Source organism: Macaca mulatta, chromosome 4 (genome assembly GCF_049350105.2).
Source record: "Macaca mulatta isolate MMU2019108-1 chromosome 4, T2T-MMU8v2.0, whole genome shotgun sequence".
In the NCBI taxonomy this organism is placed as follows: domain Eukaryota; kingdom Metazoa; phylum Chordata; class Mammalia; order Primates; family Cercopithecidae; genus Macaca; species Macaca mulatta.
Genome location: NC_133409.1, coordinates 131,519,746 through 131,546,074, shown reverse-complemented (window position 1 = coordinate 131,546,074; position 26,329 = coordinate 131,519,746). Strand labels below are relative to the sequence as shown.

General features: G+C 36.5%; 1 protein-coding gene across 1 annotated transcript in view; it reads left to right on the top strand.

Moving 5' to 3' along the window:
• Positions 1-26,329, top strand: part of TFAP2D (transcription factor AP-2 delta) — a 56,897-nt gene that overhangs the window by 10,921 nt on the left and 19,647 nt on the right. The window contains exons 4-6 of the mRNA XM_001105845.4: positions 4,447-4,612; positions 4,782-4,900; positions 20,619-20,760. Of these exons, the coding sequence (XP_001105845.1) occupies positions 4,447-4,612; positions 4,782-4,900; positions 20,619-20,760 (427 nt within the window). The remainder of the gene's footprint in view (positions 1-4,446; positions 4,613-4,781; positions 4,901-20,618; positions 20,761-26,329) is intronic.

The window sequence follows — 26,329 nt, the reverse complement described above, 5'->3', positions numbered from 1 at the left end:
TACGACGAGTGGGGCGGCGCTGTGGCTTTGGAGAGGATGCGCGCACCGGCCCAGCGCCCGGAAGCCCTCTAGGAAGTATTGATCGCACCTGGAGAGCGCGCGGGGCCTCTCGCCACAGCTGGGTGCGTTCTGAGAGAGGGGAGGCGCGGAGGCCGTGCGTGTGGCTCAGAGGCAGATTTAGAGGCTCCAGGGACTCGCGGCTCCTTGGAGACAGCCGCCTCTGTTTCCTCTGCCCTAATAGCCTGGGATGAGAAGAGAAAAAGCTCACCCAGGCGCCGGCGCTTGTCTTTCCCATCTAGTTGCAGCACAGACGGTAGCAGTGTGTGTGTGTGTGTGTTGGGGAGAGCGGGGTGTGGGGGGGTTGTCTTGTCCTACTCCGCAGTTCACACCCTGCAACGGGATAGTTGTTTAAAAAAAATAAAAATGACGGGGTTGGGTGGCCTATAATCAGGTTGCCAAGAGTGCGTGCATCCATTTCCCCTTGCACGTCCTTACAAGGTGGGGAGATAAGTAGAGCAAGTGTGAGCGTCTTCATTGTTTAGATGGACAGACTGAGACCCAGAGTCATTGGCCCAAAGTTTCATGAGTCGCTAGTTGGTCAAATTCTTACTCGTAGACCAGTACTCTTTCCACTGCTCCACACTGTCTGCAGGCACTTGTCGAGATGTCCCCAGCTATGCCAAGGCAGCGAAGGTAGAGCCACTCCATGCTTCTTCAAACCGAGTAAGATCTAACAACGTATGGCAGCTGGAGGATCTGCATCCATGTATTTTGTGCCTAGTTTTGTCACACCTGAGCTGGAAGTCTCTGGCTGACTTCTTCCTGCAGCTATGGCAAAGTTGTCCCTTTTATGAAAGCCATGTCCTAGGCAAAGGACCTTGAGTAGACAGTTTCTCATTTCTTACCGCTGTTACCATAGCTACCCATCAGAATTTGCAGCATCACTGAAAATAGAAAGCCCTATCTCCAAATTCCAAATTTAAAACTAGTGAACTTTGTGAAAGTATTGCTTCTGTGAACTGTATATGGAAAAGGGATGAACTCTGGAGAAGTTCTGCATGAATACACTGGCTATAGAATCAAAGACATTCCTAATTGGGATGCTGACTCTAGAATGATTATCACATAATTTCAGTAAGAGCTGACATGCGACACAAGCACCATGAGGAAGTTCAACTAGTAACAGTGGGGATGACTACTGTAAATGACTTGGTGTGGGCCAATGTTTCATGACGTTCTTCTTTGAGATCTCATGATTACCATCTGTAGTCTGGATTCCCTTAAAGAAGTATCACTCCCTCAGTACCTTCAATCTAAAGACAAAACCCTGGTGATACTGACCTATTACTTTTTTCCACCTCTCTAAAGAATAAATCACTGAGAAGAAAGATATCAGGTTCCCCATGTTGCTGTAAACTCTACAAGTTGCCAAATCTTTAGCCAGGACTAGAGAGTTCCCCAAGGCTGCAGCAATGCCAAGTATCAAAGCAACAGAAATTCCCTTTAAAGATGCTGTGACATAAAAAATAAAAGACTCTATAGTTGATGGCTAATCCTGAATACAAAATAAATCCTTCAGGCAATTTGTGTGTGCATAAAGCATACTCTTAATATGCAGCTTGTGTAACTTACCTAATAAATGTCTACTTGAGCATAAGCCAGAAGCCCAACCTAGATGTAGGAGAGGGAGACTCTGGGCCCAGGGAATTGGCACGTGGGTGGGTAGCAGACTCAGTGGTTTCCCTGGGAGCAGCTGGCTTTCAACACATAAGGTTCACTTTGCCAAAAGTCTTCCAGTTGGGGGAGATTGATCTAACAAATTCTTTTAAAAATGATAATTATCTACATCTCCCTAAATTAGGTTTCTAATCCACTGAAGATTAGTAAAGATAAGAAAGTTCTAAAATTGTATTATTCCCTATCATTAGCATCCAAGCAAATAATTCATACATATACTCAAACGCTCTGTTCTCTCACTCATCATAAACTTGAAGCTAACTGGCAACTGGGTGAGATTCTTTGTGTCCTCATTTGTATACTGGCTAGTATGCAAGACAGGAAAGTTTATGTAAGAATACAAATTTGCTTATGATTCATAGTGATTGTGAGTAGAGATCCATTTTTAGAAGAGGGCTATGTGAATTTTGCATAAAGACATTGATTTCTGTTTGTTTAATATATTTGGTTTAGACTTATCTAATTCCTAAAATAATCAGGATCATAATTCTCACAGTATGACTCTAAAATACAGATTCATTAATACCTACCTTGCTTTCCTGCTCATCTCAAATTTTCAGAAGTCATTTAAGAATTTGTTTTTGAAATGCATTTTGCATCTGTAAGTACAGAGTGAAACTGATAACAAAAGTGAAATTGTAGTTTTAGGTCCAGGAATCTGGGGCAAATTTTTATTATTGTATTTTGGCTTTAAACTCACTAAGAATATGAAGAGGGGGAAATCACAGGAGAATTTGATTTTAGCTCCTAAAGCAGGTGTTTACATGATTTGCCGTTGTATTGGCTACAAGTTTGATGGTCAAGAAATGGATTTTAATTTGACAATTGAGATTATGAACTCTCAGATTTCTAACTGAGAACAGGTTTTCAGGCACTAGCATGGAGGTTTTGGCAGAGTGCACAGGACCCAACTTCTAGCCTGAAAATGGTTGGCTACCCTGACATTCCCAGTGTTTAATCTCCTGGTTTTTGTTGGTTTGTTGTTGTTTTTTGGAGGGGCTTTAGAATGCTTAGGGAGAAAGATCTTGGTCTCCAGCACTTGCAGGGAAAACTTGGGTAACCAAAAGACAGCCAGGAAGAATTCCAGAAGGTACAGGGGTAGAAATATTTTAAGAGTGGGGCAAGGTTAACTTTAAGAGTGGGGCAAGGTTAACTTTTTCTGTCTCCTCAGGTTTGGGATCCCTTTGCCTTTTAAAAGGTCCTCCCAGGTTCTTTTGCAACCCAGCACAGGGAAAATACCAGAATCTGAATGCCAGAATTTCTACCATCGATGTAACATTCCATATGTGCTAGTTAGTAAATGAGGGTAGGAGATACCTGGGAGGCAAGTGGTAAGTCCTAGTTCAGTGCTTCTCAAACTTTAATGACCACGTGAATCATCTGGGGCTCTCATTAAAATGCAGATTCTGACTCAAAAAGTTTGGAGGTGAGTCTGAGATTTTGTGCTTCTAAAATGCTGAGCAGTAAAAATATTTTAGACAATGCTCTTCTACCCATTTTTCTTCCCCCACCTACTTTTTTAAAACCTCTTTTCTCTCACAGAACTTTTCCCTTTTCTGGATATGGGTCGTAAGATTGCCCCTAACTGAAGAAATAAAAACATGATCAAAAAGCCAACTTTGAATTTGCCTTAGACCCTTAAAAGCTCTGCCTTCAGATTGCTCAATGCATGAGGCAGTTTTGGATTCCGGAACTGTAGACACCATGCTAGCAGGGTAGACATCGGCTCCAAAGTCTTGCAGTGGGGGAGGAATTGGACAGTGGGAAATGCTTCTCAGAGATGATCACCCTTGGATCCTCAAGTCCTCTCCAGTTCTTGTTGACTGCCCGAGGATAGGGAACATACACTGTTGTTCCTGGAGGAGATTGAAGCTCAAGGGGCTTTCTGGAGCTTGGAGACAGAAAGCTTCTGTTCCAGGAACCCCAGCATGGCAATATTGCCTTGATGATTTTGCTACTGACAATTATATATATTTTCTCCCTAATAGTAATAATGACAATGAAAATTACAACATCAATATTATTGTCAGCTAACATTTAATAATTATTAAATTAATAATAATAATTAATTACTGTGTTCTAGGTATTTTGCTGATGTTGAGGGCTGGCATACAGTAGAGGTATTTAACCTACCATCACCTGTATGGATTGGAAATTTCTTTCAATGAGTAACTGGCTTTTAGCAGTGCCTGGGAGTGAGTGACTGTGGTGCCTTTAATTGGCAGATGGATGAGGAAAATATGGCAGTTTTCAAACACTTTGGAAAAGACAGTAATTGTGGATAAAACGTTTCCATCCATTGTGTACATTGTGCATCTGTGTGTGTACATAAACACAAAACCATGTATAAGTAATACCTACTCCTTGTGAACTTAACTATTGAAATTCAGGTTTTTAATTCACTGAAGCGTTTCTTAGTGTGAATGTTGCCAAAATTAACACTGGTGAGGCAGTCTACACTCCATAGGATGCCAATGTTTCCTAACAATTGCACACTCACAGACATCTTCACAAACATTGAAAAGACACGACCCTGAGTAGTATTTGAAAGAACATTCAGAGCAGCTCTCTGTGATGATTTGGGGGATATATAAGTACAACTGTTAGCATGTATTCCCAAATCCAGTACAGTCTTTTGATGTTAACTGCCTCTCATGCAGTTAGCTTCTTTCACTGTCACTAACATGTGCTATACTTTTTTCTCCCAAGGTGGCACCTGTGTGGTCAACCCCACAGACTTATTTTGCTCTGTCCCTGGACGTTTGTCCCTTCTTAGTTCTACTTCCAAATACAAGGTGACCATTGCTGAGGTAAAGAGGCGCCTCTCCCCACCTGAGTGCCTCAATGCTTCACTCTTGGGAGGCATTTTGAGAAGGTAAGACAAAGCTGTATTCTGGCACAGAATTTCTAACTGATACCATACCCTCAATCCTTAGTCATGATGTCTCCCATCTGATAGTGCATTCCCCATGTGGTAAATTGTCTCATAATTTTCATCAGAATTGTGAATTTTCAAAACCTAGTTTTTGTTTGTTTTTATACAGAGCAAAATCGAAGAATGGGGGCCGCTGCCTGAGAGAGAAATTGGATAGGCTTGGCTTAAACTTACCAGCAGGAAGACGGAAAGCAGCTAATGTCACCCTCCTCACTTCCTTGGTCGAAGGTATGACTTTTCAGTTTAGCAAAATAATGCTGGAAGGTTAGCATGTCTTTGAAACTCAGGTTTGTTAGATTATGCTGTTTTATTTTTGTCTGTACCATTAAGCAAGTCAGTTAACAGTTAAGGTAAATTTCCTAAATTATCTTGACAATGATGATTCAATTAGACTTAATATAAGATTTAGATAATTCATAAAATATCATTTAATTTACTAATTTTGGTAGTAATAGGAAATAAGACAATGGAAGTTTTGGGGACTTCTCCAAATAGCCTCTAAGTAACAGCAACATGAAATTGGCAGTGCTCTTGTCATTTGCATTATTGTTTATTTTAGAGTTTAAGTAAATCTAACTTAAGTCATTGTAATTCAGTACAACATGATCTACAGGAGAAATAACCCTTTACGAAGAGTTCACAGGGGTCTAGCCATGATACTGAGACTGAAAGCATATTGTATTAATCCTAGTAGACCTCTCTAAAGACATGGTGAATTTTCATGGCTGTATGGATGGATAAGCTCAGCTCAGTTGGAGAGATGTTGAGGTTAACCAGTAGTATAGAAAGAGAAATGGAAATAAATATATTCCCAGAAGTTGTTTTATATCCAACTTACCTTTTCCCTTTTTTTCTCCTATTAAGGTCTAAACTTTACACATTCTTATTCAATCTTCTTTTAAGGAGAAGTATTGTTGAAAGTTTTTTTTTTTAACATTGTGGGGAACTTTTTGAATGTCAAAGGAAAGTTCTTTCATCATGCAGAATACTATTGTTTAAAATATAAAAGGCCGGGGCCTTTTGCCAAGCCTCACCTTGAACACATCTGTGTTACTTCATGCATTCGTTATTTGCCTATATGGCACTGTAGGAAGTAGTGAGTGAAACACAAAACCAAATATCTATAATTTTTTTCAGATTTTCAGTATGTAGCATTTACTGTACAACATTGAGAAGTAGTGTGTTCTTGACATTTGTCTTGGCAGAATTGCTTTGGTGATTTTGTTCTTAACAGCCATCTTTGCTGTGTTCCCTGATAGTAGTCACGATAATAACAACCACAACAATAATATTATTGACAACTGACATTTACTGTGTTACTATTACCATGTTCTAGGTCTTGTGCTGTGTTTGCCTGTGTGTGCTGGTACTAAAGGCTCGCATATGGTAGATGGCTGTAACCTATCATACACCCACATTGGGGAAGAGCAAAGTAGAAAAAAAATGACTAATGGGTTGATTCCAAAGGGAGACAGATTTCTACTCATTTTAAGTAAAAATGTGGGTAAAATTATAGTTATCCTTGTTTAAAAATACAACAAAACACTTGCTCAGGATAATAGAGGGGATTCAAGGATCATATGGATGATAGGACTTGAGTAGTCCTCAACCCCAACTCCACAGTAGAGTCAATTGAAAAGGTTTCTTACAAAGTGCCTGGGTCTCATCCCCAAATCAACTGAAACTCATTCTGTGGGGATGGCTTAGGCATCTAAAGTTTTTAAAACTCCCCAGGTGATTCTGATGTATAATGATGTTTAAATATCATTGATTTAATTGTTCCTTGGAATCCTTTTCACTATCCAGGATGATTGTTTATGAATGCTCATGAAATTTCTAATTGGTGTGAAAATTATCAATCCTAGTAAAGACTTTTCTCCATGCTGTCTATGAAAGTACTGGTCAGTACAAAACGGAAGAGCCACAAAAAGTATGTTCGCAGTTCTTACTGATTTTTATGGTAGCCAAGAGCACTGGAATATCCTGTATGGGAATCCTCAATCTGTATTAGCAGCAAGGGTGCAGGTCAAATATGTGGAATCCTAGGATGATCTCTGGAGTCTTACCATCCTACTCTTTCAGCATACCTCTCCTATCCCAAAAGTGCCTGACTTGTGTTCTATTCCTGTGGCCTCTGCTCACAGATAGCTATCAGCCTTGGCTAATGAAACAAGATTTTATCCTTTTGAGGAGCATCTTATCTTAATTGTGTGCTTTTGAAATCCCCAATATCTTCAGGGTGTAGAGAAATAAATCTTTCATTATTGAATTCCAGGCACATTGATGAAACCTTAGAAAACAGATTTAGACTCAAACGGACCTTTTGCATCCCTCCATTCCCCACAAGTAAGAACCCTCAAACCCACTTTCATACACACACACACACACACACACACACACACACACACACACACACACTCTTTAAAGTTTTAGTGCTTATGTGCAATATTCTCTGACATTTTAATTTGATTACATATTTTGTGTTCTTTTCTAATGTTCATTGTAAACCCACTAAATTTATTTGACAACTCACTGTCGAGTCATGAGTCATGACCTACAGTTTTTAAAATTATGAGTTATACTGGGATATAAGGAGAACCTAATCTTTGACGTACAAGGACATTATATCTAAATTGAAATAGGCTTCATTATAACCCTGAGCTGACAAGAAGAGTGACTTCATTGTTGATGACTCTCTTTTATATTTTTATCCTCATATTTTGGTTGGGTTGGTGATAACAGCTGATTACTCCTTTCCAGCCAGCAAGATGCCATGTTCTGAACTAGGTCATGGCCCCTGGAACCCTGCAGACAGTATTAGGCGTATACAGAATAATCATGACCCAACTCTGATTCATCAAACCTCCTGGGACATTGAAATCGTTGATGTTTATCAGCATTTTTGGCAACTTGATCCAATGTGGGTCTAATGTTTGTTCCATTCGTACAGTTTTACTCCTCTGTGAATTTCACCATACTTACCATTTCATGTTTATAAATTCTTGAATTGACCGTGATTTTGGTAATGTTATCCCCCTCAATCAAATATTTTTCAAGAGCCAGAAACTTTTTAGGCATTTTCATTTTCAAAAATTCAAAAACTAGGTTTCTAGTGTCTAAAACCGTCCATTGGCTTCTTATATGGCCTTTCTATTGTCTTGTGGGAAAGAATACTACTATTTCTTTCATCATTTTTAAACTGAAATCTCTTCTTTATCTTCTGGATTTTCTACATTGACTTATATGTGCATTTTAGTTACCAATAGCTAGTAACTTAGCTTGTCTTAACTATCTCTTGAAACTGTTGCTTGAAATTGTTATAGTCTAGCCATGACCAGATGAGTTTCTCAAACATCCTGATGACCCAATACATTACTGGGGTTCAATTATACCCCCCCATTTTGGTATAATATTGAGCATAGGAGAAAAAAATACCTAATTGATTGTATTCCTCGTAGAGCAGACTTAGAAATAAATCTCATGAAGGTTAAACTTCTATGACTTTGCAGTACTTGACTCTGCCTCTTTCTGGGGAAGATTTGAATACAGTCTTGACATTGTTGATATTTTTATGGAATACCAATGAAGGAGTAGTATGTGGGGATCCTTGAAGGCTTTCCACATAGAGATGATGTAATCTTTGTGAAGAGCCAATAAATGAACAATAAGGTGCCTTATGACGGGGATTCAAATTATCAAATGAACCTTTTTTTTTTTTAAAAAAAACAACACTTGTTACTGACATAACAGGTTTCATGAGCATATCCCTAGCTTTCTATGCTTACCTTTGGTTTTCACTTTTAAAAAATTATTTTAGAAATCATTTTTCCTATATTCCTTTTAAATGGAGTCACTTTATGAATAGCTCCTAGCATTTTTTTCAAAGCCCTCATATTAGTCATTATTTTTAGAAATCATTTTAGGGATATATAAGACAGGGTTGTTTGATGCAAATTTATACTATATTCCAATAATTCACAACTTTTCTGTTACAAATATTATTGTACCTACTAACAAATGGGATGAAGAACTTCTGACTGGCTGAATGTTTTTCCACCTGATAAAGTGTTTGAAAAGTGAACGTTTTAGTAAGGCAGATATTTAGACTGGGGATTTTGGGGGGTCTATATAACATAGATATATTTTATTCTGAATGAGATAGAAGTATTTAAATTGAGTCCCATGAAAGTAATACCACATTTAACTTTTTTTCCAACCCATAAGTCTTCATCTAAGTGGTTTAAATCTATAGGTAATAATTAGGTATAACTCCTTGTATGCTGTTTTATTACAAGTCTCTTCTTTCAATTTTCCTTTGCTAATTACATTGCTCTCATCCATTAGTATCCATAATATCAGAAAGATGTCAGTCTCCGAAAAATACAGTGGCTTGGATTTGCTTAACTGATCTTCTTGAAGAGACACTGGAATAATTTTACTCTTCTAGGGTGGAAATAATTCTCTTCTAGAGTGGAAATTATTCTATCTCGAAAACATTCAAGGAATTTGACCAATATTAACACCCTTGTTATATGTTTATTACTCTTGAAGTGGCAACTTCTGTGGATGCCTCCTCCATATTTTACTTAAGAAGAATGTTTGCAGAAATGGTGGTTATTCAAATAAATACAAGGAGTCAATGATCTTGTCATTCCTGCATATCACTCCCTTCTTACCTAGGATGTTCCAAGATGAATGACATTGTAGAGTATTACCAGGAGGAAATTCCATCTGCTTGAGTGGTGTGCTTCCTGGGACAGTTTTGCTGCATTTGCAAAAGCTTGTATAACATTCTTAGGCAACACTCAGGGTTCTGAAAGTACAGATTATTTAAGCTCATAAATATAAATACCTTGAGCTGAAATTTGTTATGATAAGAGATCAAATTCTCTCTCTCTCTCTGTGTGTGTGTGTGTGTGCGTGTGTGTGTGTGTGTGTGTGTCTGTTTATGTTTAAACAGTGTGGGACAATGAAGGGCATAAATATGTATCAGCAAAAGAAAGGGAACCAGTTTCAAATATTGTGTATGATCTCCATCAACCTTTCTCAGTTTAAATCCTTAGTAACTGTTGCTCTTCTCTTTCATTTCAAAATATATACTCTCAGACCCTATCCTGGACATCTTAGCTCATGTAAATTAGTTGTTTTGTGCCACTTTGAAAATCTATTAACCCTTTGCCTGGTATTCCCCCTACCACCTCTTATCCTCAGAATATCATTTTTGAAGTAGGGCCTGACTTTGGACTGGTTACTTAACCTAGATGAGTTTCATTTTCCTAATTCATAAATAAAGACCATCATATCTATACTGATGAGAATAATGCCAGCTGTTATAACAGTTCCCAAAATTTCTGTGGCTTAACATAATAGAAGCTAATTTCTCACTCATCACAGTCTGATGTGAATGTTCATTATCAGGGACCTTTTTTATTGTCAGTGTCTCATTCAGAGACCCAGGGACCCAGAATTCTTCCATCCATAGCTTACTCTGCCTAAGTCTTAGGAGTCCTATTCATTTCGCTCACAGATGAGGAAAGGCATGATGGTGAAAGTATACTGCTTCTTATCCACTCTAGCCAGGAAATTATCCAGTTACTACTATTCACATTCTATAAGAACTAGTCACATGATCACACCTTATTGTGAGGATGACAGTGGGATATGCTAGAAAATGTAATCTCGCCGGGCGCGGTGGCTCAAGCCTGTAATCCCAGCACTTTGGGAGCCCGAAATGGGCGGATCACAAGGTCAGGAGATCGAGACCATCCTGGCTAACCCGGTGAAACCCCATCTCTACTCAAAAATACAAAAAAATAGCCGGGCGAGGTGGCGGGCGCCTGTGGTCCCAGCTACTCGGGAGGCTGAGGCAGGAGAATGGCGTAAACCCGGGAGGCGGAGCTTGCAGTGAGCTGAGATCCGGCCACTGCACTCCAGCCTGGGCGACAGAGCGAGACTCCGTCTCAAAAAAAAAAAAAAAAAAAAAAAAAAAAGAAAATGTAATCTCTAGCTGGGCAGAGTCTTCTCAGAAACAACTCTATCATATACAAAGAAAAGATAAAAATTGTATGGTCTAGCACCCATATCTACCACAACATCTACCCTATGTCTCTTTTGTAGGATTAACTACATTCACATGGATTAAACATTTGTACAATAGGCCCCTCATAGAGCCACTAAATAAAAATTAGTACATGTGTCCTAGTTTCCTTCCTCCTAAATAACAGTGCTGCTTAATAGTGAAATGTACTAAAAATCATAAAACTTAAGCCCGGTAGGAAAATTAAGAGTGAGTAGTCTAAGCACTAGAGCATAGTAGGTTAGAGCGTGGTTTCTGGAGTCAAACTTGTCTGAACTCACTTCTACACTTGCTGTAAGCGAAGACACATAATCTGTCTGAGAATAACTGTCCTTATTTATAAGGCAGTGTTAAAAAATAACACCTTTCTCATAAGATTGTTGCAAGGGTTAAATCAGAATGTTTGCAAAGCAAAAAATTACCACGGTACCCAGCCTAAAATCATTGCTCAATAAATTTCAGTTATCATTATTCTCAAATGAGAAAACTAAAAGCAAGGTGAGAATAACTGTTCTGCACAGGATTACACAATTGGGCGCAGCAAGGATGAGAACCCAGATCTTCTGGTTTGCAGCATCATGGCATATTTTCCATTTGGATTTGTGTTTGTGGCATATATCATGAAAAGTTTCATTGCTGAATTACTTCTGAATTTAACTAAAGTAAAACTCAGGGATAGAAAAAAGATTACCAGTTTTTGAGCCTGTTTTTCACATTAGATTGGTCCTCCCCTCCTGCTAGGAACCCTGGACAAGTTTCTTGAACTTCTTGTGTCCAGGCTTCAAAAACTTTGTCCACTAGTACAGGGTTTTTAAAACCTGATGAACTTTCTGCTTCTGCTTAATCCCTCAAAGTTAGGGGGACATTAAATCTTGGTTTAATCTCTTCTGGAATAATTATCAGTAGTATCCATTGTACTTTTTAAAGGATGCCAGTTCAGTAAGTTATCAGTTACAAGATTCCCCTACAAAACCTTTTTATTCCAGTCTGGCCAACTGCCAAAAGACAGTAGAAAGAAATCCTACCACTTGGTAGTATTTCTCTTCTGCCTTTAATCTTCAGCCTAAATTATTGCATTCCAAGGAAACAAGGAGAAACAACCGATTTGTCAATGAACTGTTTCCTACAGATAAGATCTACCAAAAAAGTTTTCTTCATATGATTAGTCTATGACTTTGAAAGGAAGTATCTTTGACTACATGAGACTTGTAGGCTTGAAAACCGGAATCATTTTGCCAATTATTAGGGATAACATCTGTTTAGGGAATGCTCATCGTAAGTCATTCTTCTCATAGAATTTAGAACAAAGCTAATATTCTCATTGCTCTCACACAGGTACCAACAATGGGCTTTTTTTTTTGGGTGGTGGCGGTGAGATATGAAACTAAAAGTCATGTGAAACTTGAGGAACTCATGGACCTCATTTCCCAAGTAACTCCTTCACTGGCCTTCTCCAGATACTACATTCCCAAATTAGTCCCACCTTTGGGAGAAAGGTTTTCAGCTGTCTTCTAAAAGTGTATTTGATATGAAAAGTACAGTGAGTTGACTTCTTGAATTAATAGCTCTAATTGATGTTCACTTTAGTCAGTCTCACCTGGAAAAACTCTGCTGTTCCCTTTTACATATACACATCCTGGCACTCACAGTATCTTCTTGGAGACAGTGTTTTCTCCGAGAACACATATTTTTTAGACTATTAGATTTTGTATCACCCATAAATGTCTTATTCTAAGCACAGAATAATTTCTGTCTAGGATACTCTGCTTTGGCAATTGGTAATTAGATGATAGATCTTATTGTTATCTATTATCTAGAAACTTACATTTATCAGTATTCAAAAATTGCTCTCAATGAACCTGAAATAGTATCACACAATATTATGGATAGATATATACCATCTTAGAGTATATCTTTTACAACTATTTGCAAACTTTCTAATAACACTCCCCTAGGCTGCATTTTAAGATTTCATTCATTTCTGGGGGGAAAGGTATTTGCATATAGAGGCAGAAGGAATAGAATACTATACATACGTCATTATGTCTTACTATGTGCTTGGGTGTCCATAATCTCCTGTTCCTACTCATGGTGACTGTGCCACATAAAGACAAATATAGCCAAACCAATTTGCCTCAATTTTCCCTTGCCACTTTTGATCTAGCTCATTATTCACTCTTACACATAGTGATGCTCACTAAAAAGACATTTGAATTGTCTTCCTAGTGTCTTTCTTTTTTCTGTGATTCTTCCTTTCAAAACTTAATGGATCAAATAATGCTTTTTTTCCTTTTTCTTTTCTTTTTTTTAAAAAGACAGAGTCTTAAGAGCTCTGTTGTCCAGATTGGAGTGTAGTGGTGTGAACACAGCTCACTACAGCTTCTACCTTCTAGACTCAAGGGGTCTTCCTGCCTCAGCCTCCTGAGTAGCTGAGACCACAGGCACATGCCACCATGTCTGGCTAATTTTGGATTTTTTGGTAGAGATGGAGATCTCACTTTTTTGCCCAGGCTGGCCTGGTTCAAGTGACCCTTTGCCTTGGCCTCCCACAGGCTGGATTATAGGAATGAGCTGTGACCCCCATTGCTTACATTTATTGAAATTTGTAGGTATTGCAATCAAACTGCAGACTGTAATTACTCTTAGTGATGACTAACTTTTATTGGATAACATTGGAAGACTTGGAATTACCAATGTTCCATCTACAATAAATAATTGAGTTCAGAATTAAATCTTTCTAAGAATAAGGCAAAGAGTAATTTTACTTTTAGAATAATATAAGTTTAAATAAATAATACAAACAGATAGTTCAGGATTCAAAGTTACAGAAAAGTATTCAGTAAAATACTTCCTTTTCACTCTGTTCCCCATTCAGTTCCCCTCCTAGGAGAAAACAAATGTTATTAGTTGATCTTTTTTCTTCCAAGGATATATGTGTGTACCTCTTTTATTCATTTTTAAAACAAATTATAACATTCTGTAGACACTATTTTGCAATTTATTTTTTCACAGTTTATCTTTGTGTTCATTCTTTTTTCTTCAGCGCTTACAAGTTGTTTGTTCTTTTAAACACTCGTGGTATTTCACTGAATGGATGTATTGCAATTTATCTTACCAGTCCTCTTCTGAATATCGTTTAGGTGTTTTCAGTCTTTGGCTATTACAAATAGTGCTTCAATGAAGAACCTCAAACTTATATAAATAGTTCCACAGATATGCAAGTACATATCTTCAATAAATGTCTAAGAATGGCGTTGCAGGGTCAAAAGGTAATTTGCATTTATAGTTTTGATTGATTATTGGCAGATTCTTCTTAATAGTGGTTGCCAATTTATAATCCTATTAGCAATGAGGGTAGAAAGCATTGACGTTATAGTACTTTCCTGTACTCTACATTAAACAGGAGACTATCAATTTTTTTATCTTTGCTAGTTTGATTGACTAAAAAAACAAACAAACAAAAAACCTCTATTATGAAGGAGACTGAGAATTTCTTGGACTTTTATGAGCTTTCCTATTTACTTATTTTGTATTTATGGAGTAATTTTTTGTACTTTCCTTATTTGTAAGTTTTCAGAAAAATTGGCTTATTACATCTTAGTATGTCTTTCATATGACACACTTTCATTTTTCAGTTGGCTGTTATGGGTTTTTGTTTATTTGTTTTGTTTATTGAGGTCTTTGCATGCAGAACTTTTTTACATTAATATAATTATATTCTCATATTTTATTTCATGGCTTTTAGTTTCAATTGTAACACTGTAAAAGGCCTTTTTAATTCCAAGATCATAAAAAAACCATGTTATCTTCTAATTACTATGTGGTTTCATTTTTTTTATGTTTAAATCTATGATCCACCTGGACTTTGTTTCATGGCTAAATGTATGCTATAGATCCAATTTTATTTGTTTTATTTCCAGGTGGCCACTTTGTTGGCTTACCACTTTCTATTGATAATCTACCTTTTCCCTACTAACTTTAAGTGCAAGCTTCATCTTATATTAAATCCACCTATATAAATATGCTTTTCCAATAGGCTGAAGTCTTTCTTTCCCTAACAATGCTATCTCTACTTCTACTACCACATTTTCTGTTTTGTCTATAGAGTTCATACCATATTAGCCAAATAAGGGAGGGCTCATCATGCAAGAACCCATACAGACAGAGACTCTTACAGTTTCATATTAACTCGCTAGTGGCTGCTTTCCCTTTTGTATAAGTCATAGAATCCTTATGTTTTTGGAAGATGTACAGTTCATCCTCACCTAGTGCTTTCTCTTTATCTTAGGACAGTGGTTTCTCAACTCTGGTTTGAGAGAATTACTTTAGGAGCATTCAAAAACTGCAGATGCCCTGGCACCAGAGATTAATTGATATGGTGTGAAACACATTTTTTAAAGCAAATTTCTAGGTTATGGGAGTAGCAACGGTTGAGAAAGCCTGCCTTCAAGTATAGTCTATTTTATTAAATGGCTCCACTGATAGAGGGATATACTCTCTTTTTCTATTTTTCATAGGTTTTTTCTGTATATATTTAATTCTTTCTAACAAGTCTCTTTTGCTCTAGTTCTTCCCTATATTCTTTGGAGGGGATTCTTCACAAGACTATTGTCATAATTAATATACTGTTAACATAATTTGAAAGCTTTTTCATTTAACAAATGTCTGCTAAGTACCTATTGTGAATCAGATGCTGTGCTAAGTGCAGGATATTGAATGGGGAACGAAACTTTCACTTTGAAACACAAAGTGTTGGTGTTTGACAAAAGCATCATCAAACTAGTGAAACTACTATGTTATAAGGCACCTATTCATGCCATAGATCGTATAATGTATAGAGTTGTAGAATGCATTCCTTTTCAAATAGTCTGGGAAATCTGTAAGTCAGGGCATCAGATATACTTACTTTGTCCTTCAGCTCCAGGGTTTGCTAAAGCTCGATATTATAAGAATTTACTTAATTCTCAAATTTACTTTCTAATAAGATACTTCTTGGAATAATCCCATAGAACTGAATGTGTTATTTCCCTATACATGAAAATAAGATTCAAATCATAAGTACACGACTGGAGTTTAACACATACAAATTGTTATTTTCATTTAATAACATTGGGTTTTGTAAGACTAAGTTAAACTAAATTGTTTTTAAGGCCATATTGTTAGAGTGACCGTTGATGAGAATTATCTATTGAATAACAATGTACAAGTACTGCTTAGTAAAAATTAGTGTTAAATATTAATTTTTTAGTTGTGTAAAGTAATTTTAAAAAAATACCATAATTTTAAAGAAAGAATTTTTTTGTTTTGTTTTTTGTTTGTTTGTTTTGAGATGTTGTCTCACTCTGTCGCCCAGGCTGGAGTGTAGTGGCACGATCTCAGCTCACTGCCACTTCCACCTCCCGAGTTCAAGCAGTTCTCTGCCTCAGCCTTCCGAGTAACTGGGATTGCAGGTGCCTGCCACCACACCCAGCTAATTTTTTTTGTATTTTTAGTAGAGATGTGGTTTCACCATCTTGGCCAGGCTGATCTTGAACTCCTGATCTCGTGATCCACTCGCCTTGGCCTCCTGAAGTGCTGGGATTACAGGCTTGAGCCACCACACCCAGTCTAAAGAAAGAAAAATTCTTAATGACTGTATAACAGATTGAAAGTCAGGTATATTTATTTTTACTGTTAAAATGCATTTAAACCTGCTTCTTATAAAACCCAGGATCTTGGCACAATGTGCAATCAGTTTGTCTTTAAAAAACATTTTGCCATTAACTTTCTATTTCAGAGTAACACCAATGAATGTCATTTAAATTTTTCCTAATATTTCTTCCTAATTTTTTACTTTTTGCTTTGGAGTGTGGAAAAATGAATTCTCTAAAATCAAGAAGCAAATTTATCTTTTACATTCTTGCTATGTTCTGGAATTTATTTGTGCCTGCTTTTTAAGGGATATATTTAATATAAGTATTAAGTATCTAGTTCTGTTACTGTTGAAAAGTTGAATATCCTTCACGGTTTTCACTTTTTTAGAGGTGGGGTTATTACGTGGCACATAGAGCCTGAAGCCTTGCTCTTAGAATACTTTTCTCCAAGCACCAACCTGATCCACCTGCACACCCATGTACCCTACTTCTTTTTTTAAACTTTTATTTTAAGTTCAGGGGTACAAATGCAGGTTTGTTACATAGGTAAACTTATGTTGTGGGGGTTGCTGTGCCAATTATTTCATCACCCAGGTATTAAGGCTAGTACCAACTGGTTATTTTTCCTGATCTCTCTCCTCCCACTCTCCACCCTCCAAAAGGCCCCAGTATGTGTTGCTCCCTTCTATGTGTCCATGTGTTCTCATCATTTAGCCTCCACTTATAAGTGAGAACATGTAGTATTTGGTTTTCTGTTCCTGTGCTAGTTTGCTAAGGATGCTGGCCTAAGACCTAAAGATGGAAATACCATTCTATCCTACTTCTAAAATATGTAATTCTTGAAATGATATGGAATAAAATGGAGGTATTTCAACTTTAGTGTGTTGTTTCAGTTGTATTAAATAAAAAAAAAAAAAGAAGGTGGCTGGCCAAGTGCTGCAATACATTGAAATAAAGGCATAGCTTAAAGTAGCTCTGAAAAAAAAAAAAGAAAAGAAAAGGAAAAAGGAACAAGGGTGTTCTACTTCTCTCCCAGAAGTGAGGTGACAGCAGCCATATTTGTGTTCTGGGAATTGAAGGGAAAACGTCCTCAGGCTTTCCTGGATTGCTCTTTCCACCACAGGTTATTGCACTTCAGTTCATTGTTCATATAGACATCTTGTGCCACCACAGAGACAGAGGAGCTCATGGATTTTTTATTTTCCCAAATCAAACTCCTTACAGTCATGTTAATATGCTTTTCTGATTGTAAAATGTCTAGTTTTCTTAAACGTGTTGACTAAGACATCTGTTGTAAAGGACTTAACTATAGATTTGTCATTGTTTCTGAATACTATGTGTATTTTAATTAATGGATCCATTTATTCATTCATTTTTGGGCCCTCACACACAAAGCTTTTGTGGCATGATATACACATTTTAACTACATATCAGAGTGTCTTCACTTGCCACTTCTTTTGATGTAGCATTGCTATACATCCTGTAACAATGTTATATCACAAGCAGGAGAAGGCAGTAAACAGAACTGAGGGAAGGAAGAATCTGGCTGTCAGTGTAAATGTAAATAGCAGCTGTCCCACTCAAACTGTTTTTAAAAACCACACGGTGAGAGCTTTGCATAAAATGGGACAGATCCGCAAGAATCAGGTTGCAGCACAAAATTCAAGAGGCGTGCTGCCATCCTCCTGTTTGCCCTGTTTTACCTCTCCCACTATTGTGCAAACAATAAAGCAAAAGGATTAGATGGATAGATGGATAGGTAGATAGACAGATAGATAGACATAGATAGATAGATAGTCTCTGTTAAAATGTCATTTAAATATCTGTTTCGGTGTGAACAATAACAATGTGCAGCTGTATCAATATACGTAACTCGACTTGCTGGACAAAGATGACACTATTGATGGTATTATACTGTTAGTTACAAGATACTTTTGAATCCTAAGGTCCACATGAGTTTATCCTCTGGTCAGGTGCTGTAGCATTATTTGATGGGTCAAGCTTTAAAACATTTTTACTTCCAAATTTGAAACTTCTCAAATAATCTCCCTTCTATCATTTTTCAAGCAACAGTGAGTGTCCTGTATGGCATAACAATGACTTTAAAACACACACACACACACACACACACACACACAAACACACGCACCTTTGTGCAATTTCTTCTGCCAAATACTCACATATTTTCTTACCTTAAACCATGACCCCATTAAACTAGCACTATTAAGATTAATAGTGAGACCACTTCCATTTAGTTACATCATCTCTCTATTTAAAATAAAAGAAAAAATAAGATGTTTTTCACGATACAAATACTAAAATTGCAACTAAAGACCTACCATTGCTTATGTGAAATATGTGTGGGGAGGGACATGATCAGAGTTTACAAAACATTAACTACACTAATATGTTTACTTATTGCAATACCTTTTATATTAAACTAGACTTTTTTTTGCTAAGGCCTAGAACAGGAGGCCTCACCTTGTGGGAATGAAAAAAATAGTATCTTTTTGTTTTGTTTTGTTTGGAGACAGAGCCTTACTATGTCACCCAGACTGGAGTGCAGTAGTGTAATTACGGCTCATGACAGTCTCAGCTTCATGGTGTCAAGCAATCCTCCGGCCTCAGACTCCTGAGTGGCTAGGGACTGCAGGCATGCACCACCACATCTGACTAATTTTTAAATTTTTATAGATATGATGGGGTCTTTCTATGTTGCCCAGGCTGGTCTTGAACTCCTGGGCTCAAGGGATCCTCCTGCTTCTGCCTCCCAAATTGCTAGCATCTTTACTAAGGATATTTTCATTGATATTAACTGTTCCCTTTTGTATATTTTGTATCTCTATAAACTTTTCCTCCTTTTTCTTCATATTATCAGCTATTTCATTTTTTCCTGGTGCTTGTAATATAACATCTTGTATTATATACTGTCACCATAATAACAACAAACATGACAAGATTATAGGTAATATTCATATAAGTTCAATAAAAATTATAAAGTGCAACTAAGATACTTGTTGTTGTTGCTACTATTATTGTTATGACTGTCATTTTCCTAGAGACAGGCAATCTTTGGTACTCTTTTATATTCCCCATTACTCCTACCTAGCACTGTGCCTTGAATAAAGTAGGTAAGTAGATGCTTAGTATGAACAGATATACAGTAAAAACTTGATTTTATTTTTAACTTTTAGGTTCAGGGGTGCATGTGAAGGTTTGTAATATAGGTAAACTGTGTCATGGGGGTTTGGTGTACAGATTATTTCATCACCCAGGTAATAAGCATACAACTCAATAGGTATTTTTTCTGATTCTCTCCCTCCTCCCACTTTTTACCCCCAAGTAGGTCCCAGTGTCTGTTGTTCCTCTCTTTGTGTCCATGTGTTCTCGTTGTTAAGTTCCCACTTATGAGTAAGAACATGCAGTATTTGGTTTTCTGTCCCTGTGGTAGTTTACTTAGGATAATGGCCTTCAGCTACTCTTGCAAAGAACATGATCTCATTCTTGTTTGTGGCTGCATTGTATTCCATGGTATACATGTACTACATTTTGTTTAGAAAACTTGATTTTTTAAACAAAAATTTAGTGGCCAGATAAGATTTGCCTTGACTGAGCTTTAAAAATACCATTGTTTTCCAGATTGATTTTCATCACTTAATTTTACTTTGCTGGGAAGCCATGTTCACACCACTTCTTAAAAATATACTTGGGTTTAGGATTTTGTGAGAGAACAAAGTTATTCATGATTTTCCGAAGTTCTCCAACTTCCTTGAAAAGTTACCTGGACCCTCTGTAGGTATTTTAATAGGTCTCATGGAAAAGACATCTGAATAGTTTAGACACACTAAGAATAGGCTGTAGGTTCAGCAGCCACAAAATGACTTGTCCATGGGACCATTTCCCTTGGGAATCATGTGTGAAACCTGGGAAGTCAGTCTGGTCTGATGACCAGAACCATGAGGGGAGTCAACACTTCTGGATTCTGTTTCTGTTTTTTTCCCCTCAATTTTCCACCTATCCCTGCCTGCTAAGTCACTTCTCTGTTCCTCAATTTCCCCTCATTCTTCCTCATTACCTCCCCTCTTCCCCCCAAACAGGTCTTTTTTCTTGAATAGTTTAAGTAGGAAAAATGATTTGTCTGACCACAGCCAGGAGTGAGGTTTGAGCAAAATGCAAGACACTACTGTTATTAAGGTTGAATGCTGGTGAGAACCTCACTTGTGTTATCTGCCAACAGGGGAGGCTTTGCACTTGGCTCGGGATTTTGGCTACACTTGTGAAACAGAGTTTCCAGCCAAAGCAGTAGGAGAACATCTTGCCAGACAACATATGGAACAGAAAGAACAGACAGCAAGAAAAAAGATGATCCTGGCGACCAAGTAAGCAGAACGGGGAAACCTCTGTGTGCTTTCGTCTTCAGTCTTTGTTTTTTTTTTTTTTTTTCTTTTCTTTTTTTTTTTCATTTTCTTTGAAATGAGGAAAACAAGTCTAGAAGGCACCCGTTTTCTAAAACAAGGAAGTTCTCACACACAAGCAGCTAAATATATTAAACAAGGACTTTCCCCACTTTGGTACCCAGGCAAGGTTTACAAACTGCCCTTGATTAGTGATAAGGCTGTCATTGAAACTGATGAAAGTTCTTGGAAGGCCTCTCCAGAACATGCAGAAATCCCTTGGAGAAAAGCATGTTTAGGAAATGTAGATCCCAGGCAAATGTGCCTTTGGTTGCTGTGTAATTTGGTCTAAGGCACTCATTTTGCCTTAATAAATGAGAATAAAGCTCTCAAAACACCATAAATGTTTGGGGAATGTGACAGAAGATGAGGTCACAGGTTGGTGAGAGGTACCAGGGAGACCTCTGGGACCAAGGATCACCATGAGTGCCCCCAGCCTGTCTTGCGTATGGGTAAACAAATCATCCTTGTACTGCCTCATAGTGTTATTGTCTTTTTTTTTTTTTAAGGTATAATATATTTCAAAGCTTCTGGAAATTGTAAAATGCCTAATTAAAATGCAAACGAAAATAATGAGGAAAATGATACGGACAAATTTGACAATACAACGGAAAAAGGGGAAGCTTGCATGAGATGACTTTTAAATTCCCTGACACTTGAAAGTTCTTTGATAATTAGTGGGAATACTACCATTTATTGTGCAAAAATCCAGTAGAACCGCAGGTAGCACTGCAGGTTATGTTCAAAAGTTTTAGAGGAAAATCCTTCTGGTAGTAACTAATTCTTGTTATCCTCTCTTTATTGAAATAAGTTATTGCTACATATAGGCCATTAAGAATCTTAAATAATTTTTAATTCTATATTAAGATTTTAGAACTGATGGTTTCAGCTGGTTAATAACTGTCATTCATGAATTAATTTTTTATTCAGGGAAAAGTATTTTGTTTGTTTTTTTGTTTGTTTTTTGAGACAGGGTCTCACTCTGTTGCCCAGGCTGGAGTACAGTGGTGCAATCATGGCTCACTGTAGCCTCACCCTCCCCAGGTTCATGTGATCCTCCCACCTCAGCCTCCTGAGTAGCTGAGACTACAGGCATGAGCCAGCATGCCCCCCCACCCTGTTTTTTGCATTTTTTGTAAAGATGCATTTTTGCCATATTGCCCAGGCTGGTCTCAGACTCCTGGGTTCAAGCAATCTGCACTCCTTGGCCTCCCAAAGGGCTAGGATTACAGGCATGAGTCACTATGCCCAGCCTTAGGGAAAACTTTTTAAGAGAAAATCTAGGGCAGAGAATATTAAAAACATTGCTTCTTAGAAACTGATAAAAATTAGTTATTTAATGCCTTTACAACATAATGGCTAAAATTTAAATTGGCTCAAAATGCATAAAACCAAAACTAAATATTCTATTTTCTACCAGCTTCTTATGTAATACAGGTCTTTTTACAAATTTAAGGAGAATATGGGATACTTACCATCTCACAGGTTTGTCCAAGACACTTGAATCCCTTAACTGAAGTTTACACACTGCTGTGGCTGGCACTGTTTGGACTTAGGACTCTATTTATCTATTGTGTTCTGAAAGTACTAGATGATCTCATCTTGTCCCAAAGAGAAGAAAAGCAAAAGTTGGTGCCAGAAGGAATAGAGAAAAAGCAAAACAAGATTAAGGGGAAAGGAATAGCGGAAAGAGAGAATGAAGACCAGGAGATAGAGAAAGAAAATTATAAGGCAGATATGAAAGTTGGACTTAAAACCTGGGAATAAATTTTGTGATGTGGAAACCCCTGAAAACTCGCTAGTAGGAAGACCTAAATCTAAACCTTTTGCATAGTGTGTCTTCTGGGAGTCTTTACCTCTACTGTGTACTCTTTTCCTTTTCCAAATAACTTCTTGACTAAATTTTTTTTCCAAATAATTTCAGTCATGTTTCAGTTTCTCCAGAAGGAGCTGAAAGCACATATAGTTAGTTTGAATCCTTTACATTACCGTAGGAGAAAGATAAAGACTTGTTACAGAACAAGATAATTATACAGTACTAGAATTTAGGTAATATCTCCCAGATGTTTCCATAGCATATCATCCTAGCTGGCAGGATCATGCAGATTTACCAATGCACAGATCCATGTGAATTTTACTGTTGTCCCAAAATACAAATTTCCAAGAGAAAACACCTTCATTTTTTCTACCTCAAAATGACTTGGTTGTGGTTTTATCATGCATATTCAAAGACTTTCACTCCTTAATCCAGAGAAACACTTCTCCCTGTCCTCCTTCCCCCAGGAATGGTTTTGGAAGTATTCACCACTACCATCATCGACACAATAAATAACAATTCCTATTTTCTTAGAGATTCCCATCATTCTATTGAAGTCTGCGGTAGTCTCTGAGTACATTCAAATTAGCACTGAGATTTTGTTTTAATAGAAGTAATGCTAGAAGAATTTGAGGGAAATAAGAGAAATGCATCCATATTTGTCAAAATTTTACTGAGACATCTATTTTCGAGTAGCGTATTTGACCAGGTAGTAGTAGTTTCCTTTTACCTGGGATCTAAGTAACATATATTATTTTAGGTGATATTTTGAACTTTGATTTCATAAAACATTGTGAGAACATGTAATTTTCTTTTATCTGTCTGCTTATAGCTGCACATTTGCAGACCATTGAATGTCAAGCAAGAATTCCACTCATTTCAATTAACTTATTTTACAGAGAGTAAATAGGCATAAACATCTGAAAATTATAATACAGCTTTATAATTTTTTATTTTTGTTATTTATATGCATCCTGTCTTCTTATCGGACTATGTGAAATAAAAATTAGAGAATCAGAGACTGCAGTCATAGCAAACATATGTAATATAACCAGTAATCACTATAACTAGATAAACTAGGGGATGTGTAGAAATAATATCCGTTTTGTGCAACATATGAATGGTCACAATGTGTTCTGAGAAGTTTCTAATTTTACACCAATGGTAAAGCATTGGATATTTTCATCAATTAAAATGGTAAAAGTTAATATTGACTAGCCTATTATGGATATTCATTACATCCTGGTCAGTTCACCTTTATTCATAAGACTTGAACAACTTTATAAAAAATATACATGAAATCTAAAATTTATTGAATGAGAGATCCAATTGCTAATCTGCATTGTCAGATTGGCCTACATATTTCTTTTTTACCTCCATGAATTACAGATTCAGTTGTCTTTAAGTATATCGCCAAGTATACAATTGTATAGAGTCTATTAATTAAGTGTCATTAGTCTTCTATTTCCTCTTTATTTCCAGTGTTTTGTTGATTAAATATTTTGGTGTAATTTAGACATTTACTTAGGTGAAAGAATAGAAACTGAAACATTTTTTGAATTCTAAAAATGAACCAGACAAAACATGTGTTTAGTTGGTTAATAGAAAACATATTTAAACTTTTTCATTGAATTTAGAACTAAATATGTCTAACATTTGATTTGCATTAAGGTAAAGCAGAATAGTTAACAACTTTTAGTGTTACCATAATATTAATCATCTAAAGGTGAAGCAGAGAACTTGGATTTCAGACATCAGCTAAAAACTTACGTCCTTAAGGACAATGATGTAAGTGATAAAGTTAGAATGTATGATTCATTGAAGATCATCTTGTGTTACATAATTCATAATACGACATTTTGTCTTGAGATGTAAGATTGTTTCTTTTTGTAGATTTATAAATAAAAATTTAAATAAGAATGAAAGTGGTCATAAAATCATAATTCTGTAAGTGCCATAATGAGATGATGATGATAATTGCCTAGGGGGAATCTACAGGATTGTCATCTGTTTTCAAGTCTAAACTTGAAAGTGAGTGAGTTAAGCTGTAGAATTAAATATAAAAGGGGGAGAGTTCTAATATTACTCCTGGTAGAGCTTCATGTGTGAATTATTTAGCATGAGTTAAATTTTTCCACCTCTTTAGCTTTTTGTAATTTCTTCATCAATTTTATTATAACTTGCTGTATTATTTATACAGGAACAAAGTTGATTTGTCAACTTAAAAGTTTATTCCATTATCCAATTAATTCTGATATTATGCCATAATAACTAAAGCAATGTTTCAATCTTTATTTTAATGTTTTAAAATTTATTTTAATCTGATAGAAAAACTAAAAGTAAAAGACTGCTAAAAACAAAAGTCTAAAAACAACACCAATCTTTCTTTGTAAGAATGGATCATAATGATGACCTACCATACAGTAATTTGTAAATGATACCATGAGGCTAAATTTAAAATTTTAGTTAGAAATTTCAATAAACAAAGACAACAAATCTATATTAAATGACACAAAGCACAAAAGATGATGATATACTCCTCAAAATGGCACCAAACACTTAGATTAAGTTGCATTCATTGATTAAAATATGAGCAATACACCTGAAAATGGGTATATTTCATAAAGCAACTGAGTCTCACAACAAAAAATGTGAGGAGTTCAGAAGAAACCTCTCAATGAAAGTAAAAACACACAGTTGTTAAAAGCATGTATTCAGATGCTGTATCTCAGAGATCCAACTGGTCCTTTAGGAAGGGGATGTGGAGTATCTTATTTCATTGAAGCAAATAAGGACTTTTTTTCCTTTCTCTGACTCTTTTTTTACTTTCACCTGTGTTCTGCAAACATGAATAAGGCAATTCTGTGAAATGACACAATATTTGAACACTGGCATTAAACCAGACCCTCACTGTTCATTTAAAATATCATAAGTGATCTTTGATGGAATTCAATAAATTTTAGATATCTGATTAAGAATTCTCCACTGATTTTGACTCAGTGATCAATTATTTGTACTTTAAGATATTTTGTCACTTTTTGGTAGTCATTTGTTAATGACACAAATGGCTTGCAGCAGAATAATGGCTGAGTTCATATTCACTTGAAATAATTTGACCCTTCTATACCTGTCTTTTGTTACATTGATAGTCAAAGTCAGGACTACAATATTATACTTTGCAACTGCCCATTGTAAAAACAGATAAAAAACCTAATTACTATCATATTATCCCTTGATTATGGAGTCACCTCACTTTAGATGATGGATGCTTTAAGTAATTGCTTGGCAATCCTTTACTTTTCAGAGACTGGACTAATTTAGTGTTTTGTTGTTAAAAAACAAAACAAAAACAAAATCTCTTTGTATAGTGTATTCTGCTTCTTTAGAATTATATCATTTGCACTGTACATCACAAGGGCTCTATTGTCACATGCTAATACTGTAATTAAACTGAAACGAATGACCTAAAACCATAACCACTTAAAGCAAAAAAATGCAGCAGGAAAGTTACCTTGAGGGTACTTTTTGCAAGAAATTAGCTTACATGGCACATAATACAACCATTTTTGTGAGGCTAGTGAACTAAATTACTGGTGATTATCTGCTTCAAATATTAACATATAAAGTTAGCTCATAAGAATATGAATTCTAATGCAATCTTGGGAAAAAAGGATTTTC